The sequence below is a fragment of the Nerophis ophidion genome, linkage group LG09 (genome assembly GCF_033978795.1).
Source record: "Nerophis ophidion isolate RoL-2023_Sa linkage group LG09, RoL_Noph_v1.0, whole genome shotgun sequence".
NCBI lineage: Eukaryota > Metazoa > Chordata > Actinopteri > Syngnathiformes > Syngnathidae > Nerophis > Nerophis ophidion.
In genome coordinates, this window is record NC_084619.1 from 2,789,510 (window position 1) to 2,807,932 (window position 18,423).

Consider the following 18,423-nt stretch of genomic DNA (forward strand, 5'->3'; position numbering starts at 1 on the left):
CTGACATTGAATAAACGTCGCCGAAAAGCATGTTGTTTCAACGTTGTATTTGTGTTGTAGAATATTGGTTGGAAAATAACCAAAATTCAATGGTCAAGTCAAAATCAGATTGCGACATTGATTAAACGTTGTCAGAAAGCATGTTGTTTCATTGTTGTATTTGTGTTGTAGAATATTGGTCGGAAAACGACCAAAATTCAATGATATAATCAAAATCAGATTGCGACATTGATTAAACGTTGTAATAAAGCATGTTGTTTCAACGTTGTATTTGTGTAGTAGAATAATGGTGGAGAAATGACCAAAATTCAATGTTCAAATCAACGTCAGGACCCAACATTGATTGAACGTCGTAAAAAAGCATGTTGTTTCAACGTTGTATTTGTGTTCTAAAATATTGGTTGGAAAATTAACAAAATTCAATGGTCAAATCAAATTCAGATTGCGACATTGAGTAAACGTCTTCAGAAAGCATGTTGTTTCAACGTTGTATTTGTGTTGCAAAATATGGGTTGGAAAATGACCAAAATTCAAAGATTAAATCAATGTTTCAACCTGATATTGAATAAACATTTTCAAAAAGCATGTTGTTTCAACGTTGTATTTGTGTTGTAGAATATTGGTTGGAAAATAACCAAAATTCAATGGTCAAGTCAAAATCAGATTGCGACATTGATTAAACGTTGTCAGAAAGCATGTTGTTTCATTGTTGTATTTGTGTTGTAGAATATTGGTTGGAAAATTAACAAAATTCAATGGTCAAATCAAATTCGGATTGCGACATTGAGTAAATGTCTTCAGAAAGCATGTTGTTTCAACGTTGTATTTGTGTTGCAAAATATGGGTTGGAAAATGACCAAAATTCAAAGATTAAATCAATGTTTCAACCCAACATTGAATAAACGTCGCCGAAAAGCATGTTGTTTCAACGTTGTATTTGTGTTGTAGAATATTGGTTGGAAAATGACCAAAATTCAATAGTCAAATCAACGTCAGAACCCAACTTTGTATAAACAACGTCAAAAAGCATGTTGTTTCAACGTTGTATTTGTGTTTCTAGAATATTGGTTGGGAAATGACCAAAATTCAATGACCAAATCAAAATCGGATTGCGACATTGATTAAACGTCGTCAGAAAGCATGTTGTTTTAACATTGTATTTGTGTTGCAAAATATGGGTTGGAAAATGACCAAAATTCAAAGATTAAATCAATGTTTCAACCTGACATTAAATAAACGTTTTCAAAAAGCATGTTGTTTCAACGTTGTATTTGTGTTGGAGAATAATGGTTGGGAAATGACCAAAATTCAATGATATAATCAAAATTAGATTGCGACATTGATTAAACGTTGTCAAAAAGCATGTTGTTTCAACGTTGTATTTGTGTTGTAGAATATTGGTTGGAAAATGACCAAAATTCTATGATATAATCAAAATGAGATTGCGACATTGATTAAACGTTGTCATAAAGCATGTTGTTTCAACGTTGTATTTGTGTTGCAAAATAATGGATTGGAAAATGACCAAAATTCAAAGTTTCAACCTGATATTGAATACATTTTTCAAAAAGCATGCGGTTTCAACGTTGTATTTGTGTTGTAGAATAATGGTTGGAAAATGACCAAAATTCAATGGTCGAATCAACGTCAGAACCCAACATTGATCAAACGTCGCCAAAAAGCATGTTGTTTCAACGTTGTATTTGTGTTTCTAGAATATTGGTTGGGAAATGACCAAAATTCAATGATATAATCAACGTCAGATTGCAAGATTGATTAAATGTTGTAAAAAAGAAATGTTCCAACGTAATGTTTGAGTTGCTCAAAGGTCAGGACCTAAGTCAACAACTTCTCAACGTTGTTTTAATGTTTTGTGTCTGCTGGGTTAAGTGAATGACTGATATTTCTGTGTTGATTGTTTTTTTGTTTTTACTAATTCTACTTGTATTTATTGTATTAAAGTGTCTAAGTCTTTAGAGAAGTGCTTCAACTTCAAATGTATTCCTGCTAATGTTTGTTTGGAGTCAATTAAAAAAATGCATCAAAAACAAAATAAAATGAATCAACCAACAAAAATACCTTCAGATAAAAGTGATCAACAAGTGTTGCTAATGCATTAGTTTTTTAAATACAGCCTATTTTGTGTTGGATTTTCCTAATAACAACAAAATATTTGAGGTGCACGTATGTCTAATTTACTGCACATGTAAAAATGTAATTATTATCTGGAAGAAAAAGACAAGATAATTTTGTTTGGACTTGGTATAATAAGAAATATTTGGAGATGTATATACCGTATCTAAACATAAATTTTAAAAATAACATATAATTGTATTCATAAAAATGTATATTAAAATAAAAAATGTATAAATCCATCCATCTATCCACTTATTCAAACCAACTGTTTAAATAGAACTCTCGATCTGTTGTTTTATGCCTCTGAAATGTTTCATTTGAAATTGCAATTATTTTTGTTTTTATCAAGGAAAATATGTTTTGTATTTTTTTTTTTTTAAATGCAAAATGGGCATTTATGTACTTTATATGTCAAATATATATGTTAAGATGCAATTCATTATTTGCTCTGTCTGGGGACTAAAAAGATAAGTGAATGTTGTTTGGATTTGGTATAATAAAAAAATAAAATAAAAATGCATATAAAACTTAAAAAAAATAGATAAATATTTTTTCCAAAAATGTGTACAAATATATGTTTGTGGAAGTGGCTTCCTAGCAGCTCCACTGTAGACACGACACAAGAGCCAAGCGTGCAGGTTTCAACACGGTTTCAATGATCAATTATTTCAAAACAGTCTTTCTCCAGCAGAACGTGACTTTTCGGTCACGTCCGTATCCTCTCTCTCCTTCTGCTCCCGGCCGCTCACTGTTAAAGACAACAGATGATTAGATCAACACGTACCACCTGTGAAATCTAATCACCTGTGTCTCGCCGTCAGCACTGCCACGCCCCTGTTTGATGGTGCTGTGTCCTCAGCACCATGGACAGAGGCGGTGACCTTTGTTTCTGACAACATCTGCCTCCACAAAGTAATGCCAAAATATTTATGAATGTATTTTTAATCAAAACAAATCAATTGCTTAAAAAAACTTACCGAATGTGTCATTTTAAATGAAAATGTGTTTCTAAGTAAACCTTTTTTTATTTTATTTTTAAGAAAAAATGCAAAATGGGTATTTGAATAGAGAGTGCCCCAAGTGGAGGAGTTCAAGTAACTAGAAGTCTTGTTCACGAGTGAGGGAAGAATGGATCGTGACATCGACAGGCGGATTGATACGGCGTCTTCACTAAAGTGGACGCTGTATTGATCCGTTGTGGTGAAGAAGGAGCTGAGCCGGAAGGCAAAGCTCTCAATTTACAAGTCGATGGACGTTCTCATCCTCACCTATGGTCATGAGCTTTGGGTTATGATCTGAAGGACAAGATCACGGGTACAAGCGGCCGAAATGAGTTTCCTCCGCCGGGTGGCGGGTCTCTCCCTTAGAGATAGGGTGAGAAGCTCTGCCATCCGGGAGGAACTCAAAGTAAAGCCGCTGCTCCTTCACATGGAGAGGAGCCAGATAAGGTGGTTCGGGCGTCTGGTCAGGGACACGTTGGTTAGACTATGTCTCCCGGCTGGCCTGGGAACGCCTCGGGATCCCCCGGAAGAGTTGGACTAAGTGGCTGGGGAGAGGAAAGTCTGGGCTTCCCTCCTTAGGCTACTGCCCCCGCGACCCAACCTCGAATAAGCGGAAGATGGATGGAGAGGGATGGATTGGTATTTAAATATATCTCCAAAACATATCCATCCATTTTCTACCACTTATTCCCTTTGGGGTCGCGGGGGGCGCTGGTGCCTATCTCAGCTACAATCGGGCAGAAGGCGGTGTACGCCCTGGACAAGTCGCCATCTCATCCAAAACATACGTTGAAAAATATTGATTAAAAAAAACAATCTTGCGTTTGGCATAACAGGAACTCCAGGCATGCTTTTAATTATAAACCTACTGAAATGAGATGTTCTTATTTAAGCGGGGATAGCAGGTCCATTCTATGTGTCATACTTCATCATTTCAAGATATTGCCATATTTTTGCTGAAAGGATTTAGTAGAGAACATCCACGATAAAGTTGGCAACTTTTGGTCGCTAATAAAAAAGCCTTGCCTGTACCGGAAGTAGCAGACGATGTGCGCGTGACGTCACGGGTTGTGGAGCTCCTCACATCTGAACATTGTTTATAATCATGGCCACCAGCAGCGAGAGCGATTCGGACCGAGATAGCGACATTTTCCCCATTTATTTGAGCGAGGATGAAAGATTTGTGGATGAGGAAAGTTAGAGTGAGGCACTTTAAAAAAAAATAAAAAAAGTGACGACTCCGGGTGGCGGCAGTGGTAGCATTTCAGATGTAATTAGACATTTATATAAGGATAATTCCCGGGGTTGTATAGCTCGGTTGGTAGAGTGGCCGTGCCAGCAACTTGAGGGTTGCAGGTTCGAATCCCGCTCCCGCCATCTTAGTCACTGCCATTGTGTCCTTGGGCAAGACACGTTACGCACCTGCTCCCAGTGCCACCCACACTGCTTTAAATGTAAAAAAATATATATTAGATATTGGGTTTCACTATGTAAAGCGCTTTGAGTCACTAGAGAAAAAGCGCTACATAAATATAATTCACTTCACTTCACACTATATAAATATAATTCACAATTCTGGAAGATCCCTTATCTGCTTAATGTTTTAATAGTGTTTTAGTGAGATTGTAAAGTCATACCTCAAAGTCAGAGGGCTGCCGTGAACTCCAGTGTCTCAGGGAGAAGCCAATGGAGGAGGCAAGATCACAGCTGCCTTTTTGACAGCTACAGGAGAAGGTCCCATAATCTACTGAAGTCTCCGGTAAGAGCTGACTTAATATCACAACGTTCCCATCCAAAAACTTGCTGGTTGACGTAGAGAATAATGTTCGCTTGACCGCTCTGTGTTAAAGCTTCACAACAAAGAAACACCGACTGTGTTTCGGAGCTAAAGGCAGCTGCAATCCACCAACAGCATTCTTCTTTGACGTCTCCATTATTAATTGAACAAATTGCAAATGATTCAGCAACACAGATGTCCAAAATACTGTGTAATTATGCGGTTAAAGCAGACGACGTTTAGCTGTGTGTGTGCGCAGCGCTAATATTTCTTAACAGTCCGTGACGTCACGCGTACACGTCATCATTCCGCGGTGTTTTCAACAGAACACTTCGGGAAAAATTTAAAATTGCAATTTAGTAAACTAAAGCGGCCGTATTGGCATGTGTTGCAATGTTAATATTTCATCATTGATATATAAACTATCAGACTGTGTGGTCGCTAGTTGTGGCTTTCAGTAGGACTTTAATATGTTTGGCTACACTGTGTGTCCATTCTTACAGAGGCAGAGTATAAAATCAATAGCAATCAAGGCTGCATGGTGTAGGGAGAGAATGGAGGGGGGGGCAGGGGGGTGTGTGTGTGTGTGTTAGTACTCAGTTAATAGCAATGTTATGAAGTGCACAGGCAGAGGATTTCCATGCTGTAATCAGGGCCTGACTGTGTTCCGTTGTCATGACAGCAGCGATTATGCAAATGAAGTGTGGCCTCACCTACCTCCAAACATGAAATGGACCAACAATAAAAATAATATTAAAAAAAATCATTCCACCCCCCTCAGGTACTGGCCTTACGGCTCTGAGGGATGTCAGACTCACGGCTTCCAGGGCTTTGTGACGGCTCTCGCCAGCATCCACTTCATCGCCGCCATCGCCTGGGATCGATACCACCAGTACTGCACTCGTAAGTCACCTGTTGGTCCTAGAAAATTCCACACAGATACAGTGGGGATAAAAAAGTATTTAGTCAGCCAGCGATTGTGCAAGTTCTCCCACTTCAAAGGATGACAGAGGTCTGTCATTTTCATCATAGGTACACTTCAACTGTGAGAGACAGAATGTGGGAAAAAAAATCCAGGAATTCACATTGTAGGAATTTTAAAGAATTTGTGTAAATTATGGTGGAAAATAAGTATTTGGTCAACCATTCAAAGCTCTCACTGATGGAAGGAGGTTTTGGCTCCAAATCTCAGGATACATGGCCCCATTCATTCTTTCCTTAACACGGATCAATCGTCCTGTCCCCTTAGCAGAAAAACAGCCCCAAAGCATGATGTTTCCACCCCCATGCTTCACAGTAGGTGTGGTGTTCTTGGGATGCAACTCAGTATTCTTCTTCCTCCAAACACGACCAGTTGAGTTGATACCAAAAAGTTCTATTTTGGTTTCATCTGACCACATGACATTCTCCCAATCCTCTGCTGTATCATCCATGTATCCATTTTGGTATAAACTCAACTGGTCGTGTTTGGAGGAAGAAGAATACTGAGTTGCATCCCAAGAACACCATACCTACTGTGAAGCATGGGGGTGGAAACATCATGCTTTGGGGCTGTTTTTCTGCTAAGGGGACAGGACGATTGATCCGTGTTAAGGAAAGAATGAATGGGGCCATGTATCGTGAGAAATCCAGGAATTCACATTATAGGAATTTTAAAGAATTTATTTGTAAATGATGGTGGAAAATAAGTATTTGGTCAAGCATTGAAAGCTCTCACTGATGGAAGGAGGTTTTGGCTCCAAATCTCACGATACATGGCCCCATTCATTCTTTCCTTAACACGGATCAATCGTCCTGTCCCCTTAGCAGAAAAACAGCCCCAAAGCATGATGTTTCCACCCCCATGCTTCACAGTAGGTATGGTGTTCTTGGGATGCAACTCAGTATTCTTCTTCCTCCAAACACCAGCAGTTGAGTTTATACCAAAATGGATACATGGATGATACAGCAGAGGATTGGGAGAATGTCATGTGGTCAGATGAAACCAAAATAGAACTTTTTGGTATAAACTCGTTGTGTTTGGAGGAAGAAGAATACTGAGTTGCATCCCAAGAACACCACACCTACTGTGAAGCATGGGGGTGGAAACATCATGCTTTGGGGCTGTTTTTCTGCTAAGGGGACAGGACGATTGATCCGTGTTAAGGAAAGAATGAATGGGGCCATGTATCCTGAGATTTGGAGCCAAAACCTCCTTCCATCAGTGAGAGCTTTGAATGCTTGACCAAATACTTATTTTCCAACATAATTTACAAATAAATTCTTTAAAATTCCTGGATTTTTCCACATTCTGTCTCTCCCAGTTGAAGTGTACCTATGATGAAAATGACAGACCTCTGTCAACATTTGAAGTGGGAGAACTTGCACAATCGCTGGCTGACTAAATACTTTTTTTGGCCCCACTTTAAGTGTTGTTATTGGATTATTCACATCGTTATATTTTGACCTTCTTAGGGACCAAGCTGCAGTGGAGCAGCGCCATCACGCTGGTCATTTTCATCTGGCTTTTCACCGCCTTCTGGTCCGCAATGCCTCTCATCGGCTGGGGGGAGTACGACTACGAGCCCCTCAGGACCTGCTGCACGCTGGACTACAGCAAGGGAGACAGGTAATTGACGGACATAATATTTGTAGCTGTATTGTTCATTGATTTATGGTTTGTGCATCCTCTGTTAATATAGGAACTACGTCTCCTACTTGATCCCCATGAGCGTCTTCAACATGGCTATCCAAGTCTTTGTGGTCATGTCCTCCTACCAGTCCATCGCACAGAAGTTCAAGAAGACCGGAAACTCTAAAGTAAGTAAAATAATAATAATAATTTTACTCATCATAACATCACGGCTTATACCAGAGCTGGGCAAATATTTGGACACGGGGGCCACATTGAGAGAAAAAATGTGTCTTGAAGGGGCCAATGTGTATGTATGTGTAAATTATTTAATAATAATAATAATAGTAATAATAACAATAATAATAATAATTAAAACCCTGTTTCCATATGAGTTGAGAAATTGTGTTAGATGTAAATATAAACAGAATACAATGATTTGCAAATCCTTTTCAAGCCATATTCAGTTGAATATGCTACAAAGACAACATATTTGATGTTCAAACTCATAAACTTTGTTTTTTTTTGCAAATAATAATTAACTTAGAATTTCATGGCTGCAACACGTGACAAAGTAGTTGGGAAAGGGCATGTTCACCACTGTGTTGCATCACCTTTTCTTTTAACAACACTCAATAAACGTTTGGGAACTGAGGAAACTAATTGTTGAAGCTTTGAAAGTGGAATTCTTTCCCGTTCTTGTTTTATGTAGAGCTTCAGTCCTTCAACAGTCCGGGGTCTCCGCTGTCCTATTTTACACTTCATAATGCGCCACACATTTTCCATGGGAGACAGGTATGGACTGCAGGCGGGCCAGGAAAGTACCCGCACTCTTTTTTTACGAAGCCACGCTGTTGTAACACGTGCTGAATGTGGCTTGGCATTGTCTTGCTGAAATAAGCAGGGGCGTCCATGAAAAAGACGGCGCTTAGATGGCAGCATATGTTGTTCCAAAACCTGTATGTACCTTTCAGCATTAATGGTGCCTTCACAGATGTGTAAGTTACCCATGCCTTGGGCACTAATGCACCCCCATACCATCACACATGCTGTTTTTTTAACTTTGCGTCGATAACAGTCTGGATGGTTTGCTTCCCCTTTAGTCCGGATGACACGATGTCGAATATTTCCAAAAATAATTTGAAATGTGGACTCGTCAGACCACAGAACACTTTTCCATTGTGCATCAGTCCATCTTAGATGATCTCGGGCCCAGAGAAGCCGGCGGCGTTTCTGGATGTTGTTGATAAATGGCTTTCGCTTTGCATAGTAGAGCTTTAACTTGCACTTGCAGATGTAGCGACAAACTGTATTTAGTGACAGTGTTTTTCTGAAGTGTTCCTGAGCCCACGTGGTGATATCCTTTAGAGATTGATGTCAGTTTTTGATACAGTGCCGTCTGAGGGATAGAAGGTCACCGTCATTCAATGTTGTTTTCTGGCAATTTGGGGTGATTTCTCCAGATTCTCTGAACCTTTTGATGATATTATGGAGCGTAGATGTTGAAATCCCTAAATATCTTTGAGAAAGGTTGTTCTTAAACTGTTTGACTATTTGCTCACACAGTTGTGGACAAAGGGGTGTACCTCGCCCCATCCTTTCTTGTGAAAGACTGAGCATTTTTTTAGGAAGCTGTTTTTATAGCCAATCATGGCACCCACCTGTTCCCAATTAGCCTGCACACCTGTGGGATGTTCCAAATAAGTGTTTGATGAGCATTCCTCAACTTTATCAGTATTCATTGCCACCTTTCCCAACTTCTTTGTCACATGTTGCTGGCATTAAATTCTAAAGTTAATGATTATTTCCAAAAAAAAAAAAATGTTTATGAGTTTGAACATGAAATATGTTGTCTTTGTAGCATATTCAACTGAATATGGCTTGAAAAGGATTTGCAAATCATTGTATTCTGTTTATATTTACATCTAACACCATTTCCCAACTCATATGGAAGTAAATTCTAAAGTGGGAGTATATTCCTCTAGCCGGTTTTCATTTTTTATTACACTTCATTTATTTTGCTAGATACATAATAAAGTGTTGAAAGTGGTGCGCGTGCAGTAATCTTTTGTTTGTTGCATTTCATTGGTTATGAATTCCCGCAAAGAAGGAACTGTTATTAATTATAAATCAAACATTTTCTTAGCTACAGCATGAAAAACAGCTGTTTAGGACTTTCCTGTTATGTTTTTATTTTTTACATTACAAGAGAAACATGAAATAACACCCTCATAGTCACCTTTACACTAGTTTAATTCAATAAAGTCAACATAATAATAGAAAGTAAGACCTGTACTGTACTGACTTTAGCAGCCTTTCATAGGTCATTCATTATTTTATTGAAGTCATTCGTATTTTACTTTTTATTCTAATTGTTGTGCAAGATTTTATTTAGTAGTGTTTATTTACTGTATATTATTTTTTCTATTAATCTTCATATGTCTTGTGTTTTATTCTTTATCCCTACTCAGAGGTCTTACTATTTTACGAGTTTTATTATTTTTATTTTTCCAACGTTCCTCAGATGAGCCATCTGCCTCAGGGGTTATCGGTCGTGCTTGTGGGGACGCTTTAGTGTCAGCGTCCTGGTGGCCATGGTCTGATGACCTCCTGTGATAGTGTTTACTCACACGTCTCCTCCGTACTCAGCCATGCAATCATTTGTTTATATAGTTGCATATGTGTTTGTGTTTAGTATATGTATTTTTTTGTGATGGAGTAATTGGAGCACATACCGCCTCCGCTTGGGATGGTTTCCTGCTGGCTCCGCTGTGAACGGGACTCTCGCTGCTGTGTTGGATCCGCTTTGGACTGGACTGTCGCGACTGTGTTGGATCCATTATGGATTGAACTTTCACAGTATCATGTTAGACCCGCTCGACATCCATTGCTTTCCTCCTCTCCAAGGTTCTCATAGTCATCATTGTCACCGACGTCCCACTGGGTGTGAGTTTTTCCTTGCCCTTATGTGGGCCTACCGAGGATGTGGTAGTGGTTTGTGCAGCCCTTTGAGACACTAGTGATTTAGGGCTATATAAGTAAACATTGATTGATTGATTGATTGATTGATACTTGTTGGTCACAAAAACATTCATGAAGTTTGGTTTATTTTATGAATTTAATTTGGGTCTACTGAAAATGTGAGCTATCAAAAGTATACATACAACAATGTTAATATTTGGTTACAAGTTTCACTGCAATAAGGTGCTTTTGGTAGCCATCCAAAAGCTTCTGCTTAAATTTTTGACCACTCATCATGACAAAATAGGGGCAGTTCAGCTAAATGTGTTGGTTTTCCGACATGGAGTTGTTTCTTCAGCATTGTCCACTCAGTACTCTGACTTAAAACCTTCATTCTAGCCTGATTTAGCCATTTTATTACCACTTTTGATGTGTCTTTGGGGGTCATTGTCCTGTTGGAACACCCAACTGCGCCCAAGACCCAACCTCCGGGCTGTAAGTTTGGTTTTATGTTCATAGTTCTCCCATTGTGCCAGTTTTAGTTTTCACAGCCAAGTTTTGAACCTCCACTGAGAGCGCCTTTTGTTAGTACCCTTTGTTTTTGTAATATTTCTGCGTTAAGATTAAAGATGTCATTACCTTCACGCCATGTCCGTTCCAATCGCTTTGCACCACGGGAAAACCACCCACACCTAAGTCCACGCCTTGACAGTTACAAATATGCGCCACACCAAACAAGAATGACCAACACATTTCGGGAGAACATCCGCACCGTAACAATACATAAACACAACAGAACAAAAACCCAGAAACCCTTGCAGCACTAACTCTTCCAGGATGCTACAATATACACCCCCGACTCCGCCCACCTCAACCTCCTCATGCTCTCTCAGAGAGATCATGTCCCTAATTTCAAGCTGCTGTTTTGGAAAACCTTGTTGCATTGTTTCATGCATCCAGCGGGGCATCACAACAAAATTAGGCATAATAATGTGTTCATTCCACGACTGTATATATCGGTATCGGTTGATATCAGAATCGGTTGGACAATATCGTAATATTGGATATCGGCAAAAAAGCCATTATCGGACATCTCTATTCACAATTATTATGTAAGACATGACGACGGATGGATTTTTTTTATTTTTTTTTATGCATTCTAACTTGTAAATAAAGCCTATGGGAGCACCTTTATCTCGCTGATAAAATCTAATAAATTCAAAAACCACCAACAATACTCCATTTACATTTCGTGATTTGAATGTTAACCAAATATTAGTGATATCGTTATGGCGCAGACAAACTATTTATAGTGCCGCCGTGATCACTTCCGTGTCTTCCTACGTTTAATCATCGAGTGGACTGCTGCTTCCTCGCTTCCTTGCGCCCTCGAATTTGATTGTAGATCATAAATCCCGCCTCTCACCTGGACAGAGGACGTCTGAGTAGGTATTCCGACAAGTTGGTACTCTTTGACAGCCATTTAGGACCAGCAACTGACGACGACAACACGAAAAGACGCCTGCCCCACACACATCTTTTACAATATCGGAATATCTGATATCGGCAAAAAAAAAGCCATTATCGGACATCTTTAGTTTTTAACTTTGTAAAGCACTTTGTGTTGCATTTCTTTTATGTATGAAAAGCGCTTTATAAATAAAGTTGGATTAATTGATTGATTTAGTGGCCAATACTACTGTAGTGTTGATATTTTCAGTTCGCTTTGCTATATTTATGCTGGAAAATGCTAGCTTTTGGTCAAAAACGGGTAAGGGTTGGTAGAATATTTAAAAAAAAATAACAACAAAATTAAAGCTGCAAGCAGCGATGGACGGGACCGACTTTTGCTGGTGTTTCCTGCCTTTACCCATTCAACATATCTTTGCCTTCACTTTACCTACCTTCCCTGCATCCTGGGGTCCACTGGTGCTTCTTTCTTTCACCCATAAACGCTGGTGCTTCCTGCCATCACCCAGACAACATATTTACCTGCACATTACCTACCTTCTCTATATCCTGGAGTCAAACTGGTGCCTCCTTCTTTCACCCAGTCGACATATCTTTACCCGCACATTACCTACCTTCTCTGCATTGTGTGGTCACGCTGGTGCTTCCTGCTTTTAAGCGGCCATCTTGAGACTGCAGCAGTGCAGCAGCAGCAGCTTAGCGGTTCTTTGAAGGCTCGTAAAATCAAAACCGGAGCAATTAGACAAACTCTTTCCGCAGCTTTTAATCAGAGGGGTTCAATCTCTTTCCTGTGCTAGTTTGAAGCCGACACAACAAATGCGCTCAGAGGAGATCATGTTTGAAAAAAGTCGACGGGTTTTTACAAAACTTTTGTTTTGAAGGGGTAATTGCCAACTTCCTGTTGATTTTTGCTGAAGGATGTCAATGAATGAAATGTAGGTCTGAGTGAGACCTACATAGAGTTTTTCGTTCCATGTCTCTACAACATTCTTACCGGAAGTTACAAGCAGTTTTGTCTGTGTTTTCTTCCTAGGAGCAGTTTAGTCTGTGTTTTATTCCTAGGGGGCGCTAGAGCGCAATTTTGAGTTTTGGGGTTTGGTTTTTTTGATTAGATCGCAATTTTTGCCAGTCCTGATGCGTGTGTCCAGTTTAGTGAGTTTTGAAGCATTTTAAGGGGGTCAAATTACAGCTCAAAGAGGCAAAAATGACATTTTTTAGGAAACTTTTGTTTTGAAGGGGTTTTTGCCAACTTTTTGTTGATTTTTGCTGAAGGAAGTTGGTGTAAGAAATCTAGGTCTACGTCAGACCTACATGGAGGTGTTAGTTTCATGTCTCTACGACATTCTTACCAGAAGTTACAAGCAGTTTTGTCTGTGTTTTCTTCCCAGGAGCAGTTTAGCCTGTGTTTTATTCCTAGGGGGCGCTAGAGCGCAATTTTGAGTTTTGGAGTTTGGTTTTTTGATTATATTGCAATTTCTGCCAGTCCTGATGCGTGTGTCCAGTTTGGTGAGTTTTGAAGCATTTTAAGGCGGTCAAATTACAGCTCAAAGAGGCAAATATGAAATTTTTTAGGAAACTTTTGTATTGAAGGGGTTTTTGCCAACTTTTTGTGGATTTTTGCTGATGGATGTCAGTGTATGAAATCTAGGTCTAAGTGTGACCTACATGGGGGTTTTTGTTTCATGTCTCTACGACATTCCTAACGGAAGTTACAAGCAGTTTTGTCTGTGTTTTCTTCCTAGGAGCAGTTTAGTCTGTGTTTTATTCCTAGGGGGTGCTAGAGCGCAATTTTGAGTTTTGGGGGTTGTTTTTTTTTATTAGATAGCTATTTTTGCCAGTCCTGGTGCGTGTGTCCAATTTGGTGTGTTTTGAAGCATTTTAAGGGGGTCAAATTACAGCTCAAAGAGGCAAAAATTACATTTTTTAGGAAACTTTTGTTTTGAAGGGGTTTTTGTCAACTTTTTGTTCATTTTTGCTGAAGGATGTCAGTGTATGAAATCTAGGTCTAAGTCAGACCTACATGGAGGTGTTTGTTTCATGTCTCTACGACATTCTTACCGGAAGTTACAAGCAGTTTTGTCTGTGTTTTCTTCCTTTGAGCAGTTTAGTCTGTGTTTTATTCCTAGGGGGCGCTAGAGCGCAATTTTGAGTTTTGGGGTTTGGTTTTTTTGATTATATCGCAATTTTTCCCAGTCCTGATGCGTGTGTCCAGTTTGGTGAGTTTTGAAGCATTTTAAGGCGGTCAAATTACAGCTCAAAGAGGCAAAAATGACATTTTTTAGGAAACTTTTGTTTTGAAGGGGTTTTTGCCAACTTTTTGTTGATTTTTGCTGAAGGAAGTCAGTGTATGAAATCTAGGTCTGAGTGAGACCTACATAGAGGTTTTTGTTTCATGTCTCTACGACATTCCTAACGGAAGTTACAAGCAGTTTTGTCTGTGTTTTTTCCTAGGGGGCGCTAGAGCACAATTTTGAGTTTTGGGTTTGTTTTTTCGATCAGATTGCAAATTTCGCCAGTCCTGATGTGTGTGTGTTAATTTTGGTGAGTTTTGAAGCATGTCAAATTACATCTCAAAGAGGCGGTGGTATAATAATAATAAAACCTTAGAAATACATAGGGTCTTCTGTCCCAAAGGGACATTCGGTCCCTAACAAAGCGTGATGGCTGAAACCGCAAAGTTTAAAGTTGGATGTGGCAAGAGACGACTGTGCAACAACAAAAGCTTGCCCAATACTCCTCTCGGCCGTATGAATCGTTGCATCCAAGTCATACCAGGGCTTCAAATTAGTCCATTCTTGCATGTGACACTAATTGAATCCATGTGGAACGCGTTAGCCGACAGAAGCGTTATTCACGAGGCAAAAACCCATCCGACGGAATAAAGTATATAATTTCCCCGCTTTGATGTGGCCCGTTGGAAAGAACCGCCGGAATTCTCCTCCATCTTGGGCCCAGACACAAATTCCTTATGTGTGAGCAGCACAGCTGACAGTGAGCGAGGGGGGATGGAGGCGAAAAGTGGCGGTGAGATGCTGTGACCTATGTAGGTCAGCAACACACCACCAAGCGCTTCTGTTCGGAGCTGCTGGTCCACGGGGGCGGGGGGAGGGGGGGGGGGTGTGGCATAAGGGGGATGGGGGGGCTGTGGAAGCTCTTTCATTACAACAAAGTCCTGACTGAGGAACCAGACATGTGACACATGTGGCTCATAAAAACCTCCCCAGTCGGCCAAAACCTCATCAATACACCCGACCTTAATAATCTCATTATTGTCGGCTTGATTGATTGCCTGAGGGGCAAAGACGACTGGGCGGTAAATGGAAACAGGCCGTAATTAATAAGAGTTATTAACTCGTTATGCGTTGCAGAGCATGAAAATATGGAAAGGAAAACAAGTAAATAGTCCAACACAGCAAAAAAAATAACCAATGTTGTAATAGAGATGTCCGATAATGGCTTTTTTCTCGATACCCCGATATTGTCCAACTCTTAATTACCGAAACCGATATATACAGTCGTGGAATTAACACATTTTAATGCCCCTTCGAAACAAAAGTTTTGTAAAAACCCATCACCTTTTTTCCAACATTATCTCCTCTGAGCGCGTTTGTTGTGTCGGCTTCAAACTAGCACAGGAAAGAGATTGAACCCTTCAGATTAAAAGTTGCGGAAAGAGTTTGTCTAACTGCTCCGGTTTTGATTTTACGAGCCTTCAAAGAACTGGCCGCTTAAAAGCAGGAAGCACCAGCGTGACCACACAATGCAGAGAAGGTAGGTAATGTGCGGGTAAAAGATATGTTGACTGGGTGAAAGAAGGAGGCTCCAGTTTGACTCCAGGATACAGAGAAGGTAGGTAATGTGCGGGTAAAAGATATGTTGACTGGGTGAAAGAAGGCGGCTCCAGTTTGACTCCAGGATACAGAGAAGGTAGGTAATGTGCAGGTCAAGATATGTTGTCTGGGTGATGGCAGGAAGCACCAGCGTGTATGGGTGAAAGAAAGAAGCACTAGTGTGACCCCAGGATGCAGGGAAGGTAGGTAATGTGCAGGTAAAGATATGTTGTCTGGGTGATGGCAGGAAGCACCAGCGTGTATGGGTGAAAGAAAGAAGCACTAGTGTGACCCCAGGATGCAGGGAAGGTAGGTAATGTGCAGGTAAAGATATGTTGAATGGGTGAAAGAAGGAGGCTCCAGTTTGACTCCAGGATATAGAGAAGGTAGGTAATGTGCAGGTCAAGATATGTTGAATGGGTAAATGCAGGAAACACCAGCAAAAGTCGGTCCCGTTCATCGCTGCTTGCAGCTTTATTTATGCCTAATGTTGTGATTCCCCCGCTAGATGCATTAAACAATGTAACAAGGTTTTCCAAAATAAATCAACTCGATTTATGGGAAAAAAAAAATGCCATCATGGCACTGCCATATTTATTATTGAAGTCACTAAGTGCGTTTTGTTTTTTTTAACATGGCTCAAAACTGCAGTTTAGAATTTGGGACATGCTCTTCCCTGAGAGAGCATGAGGAGGTTGAGGTGGGGGGGTGTATATTGTAGCATCCCGGAAGAGTTAGTGCTGCAAAGGGTTCTGGGTATTTGTCCTGTTGTGTTTATGTTGTGTTACGATGCGGATGTTCTCCCGAAATGTGTTTGTCATTCTTGTTTGGTGTGGGTTCACAGTGTGGCGCATATTTGTACCTGTCAAGGCATGTACTTAGATGTCCTTAGTTTTCCTGCAATCTTAACTCAAAAATATTACAAACAAAAGGCGCTCTCATTGGAGGTTCAAAACTTGGCTGTGAAAACTAAAACTCGCACAATGGGAGAACTATGAACATAAAACAAAACCTACAAACTATGGCGTGAAAAACGTACTTGAACCAAGGAATTTCATGGATCATTGGCATGGATAACATGGGTGTGTAGGAGGTGATAGAGGGTGATGTCGCCAGGCTGACTGCCTGGCAACTACAGGCTTAAATAGGTGCAGTGATGACAGGTGCGTGAGTCCAGACAAATAAGGTGCGTGAGTCATGAACACATAACAGGTGAAAACTGATGGGTTGGCATGGTGACGAACAAAGAAGAGTGCACAATATATCCAAAACAAAACGTGTGTTATGTTTACTAAGGGGATATGACGGCAACGGACACCAGAAGGCAGTAATGTTCATAAATTGATTATATATATAGTCAATGTAAATGTAATAATAACAAACAATACTACTGAACTATATAATGGAGTGTGACAAAAATCCAAGAGTGTATGCGTGTGACTATGTGTGTTGATTAGCTGAAGTGTGTGTTACCAAGTGTTGATGAGAGCTAACGAGGCAGTCCATGGGGGCAGGCAGGTGATCCGGGGCGAGAGAGAGAGGCGTTAAAGTCCAGGGCAACGGAAGGAAAACTCTGCTGAAACACGGGAGAAGACAAAGGACACATCAAGCCACGAAGAGGAAACAAAAATAGAGCATAAAGCTTCGATTACGGTTCACCATATGAGAACAAAGTTCCCGTGAGGATCCTTGGGTCCACTGGTCTTTCAAGCAGCTAGCCCTCATCAATTCCAGGTGTGTAGAAAGGCAATAGGCAATCAACTGCAGGCTTGTAGCTGCGTGGGCGTGCTGCTCTCAGCACGAGCAAGGGCGTGCCCGAGCACGCTGTCAGCTGAGAGGGCGCACGTGGGCGTGACCCGCGGTGCGCTCGTCATGAGGCACAGATGAGGACGCCCTGGCCGTGACAACCTGACAACAAAACATGACAGTAACAGTGTTAAAGTTGTTTATACGGCCACCCTCAGTGTGACCCGTATGGCTGTTGACCAAGTATGCCTTGCATTCACTTGTGTGTGTATAAAGCCGTAGATATTATGTGATTGGGCAGTGCTTTTAAGGTTAATTGGCGCTCTGTACTTCTCCCTACGTCCGTCTACCAATCCGTACAGCGGCTCTTTAAAAAGGCATAAATTTAACGTTTTGAAACCGATACTGATAATTTCCGATACTACATTTTCAAGCATTTATCGGCCGATATCATCGGACATCTCTAATTACTATACTATTTTCGAAACTGAAAATGATCAAAATGGCCCACGCATCCTTTGATTTTTCATTCTGTCGCCCTCATTGGTAAAAGTTTGCACACCCTTAATAGACGGTATATGATAAATATCACATTAATAGATATATGCTTCTGATGGCCAAATTTTGTGGCATCTCTGTGTGAAAGCGGCTAACATGAAAGGGTTATTCTTGGTTTATAAGGTAGTTATGTACTAAGTTGGTTTGCTATAAAACGTTAGATTCAGCGCACAAATAACTATGCAAATAAAGTAGCGTAGTAGGCCTAAGTATTAATCAAAGTGAATTTAATACATTTGAGCTATGTAACAGACACGGTTTGAACAGTAACACTGTGTTTGAATATAGGGGTATAAAACACTGTACATTAAAACCAGTGATTTTTTGGGGGGC

General features: G+C 40.3%; 1 protein-coding gene across 1 annotated transcript in view; it reads left to right on the forward strand.

Moving 5' to 3' along the window:
- The window catches only part of LOC133558902 (RPE-retinal G protein-coupled receptor-like), a 29,196-nt gene that overhangs the window by 6,564 nt on the left and 4,209 nt on the right, over window positions 1–18,423 (forward strand). The window contains exons 3-5 of the mRNA XM_061910048.1: window positions 5,696–5,817; window positions 7,369–7,522; window positions 7,596–7,713. Of these exons, the coding sequence (XP_061766032.1) occupies window positions 5,696–5,817; window positions 7,369–7,522; window positions 7,596–7,713 (394 nt within the window). The remainder of the gene's footprint in view (window positions 1–5,695; window positions 5,818–7,368; window positions 7,523–7,595; window positions 7,714–18,423) is intronic.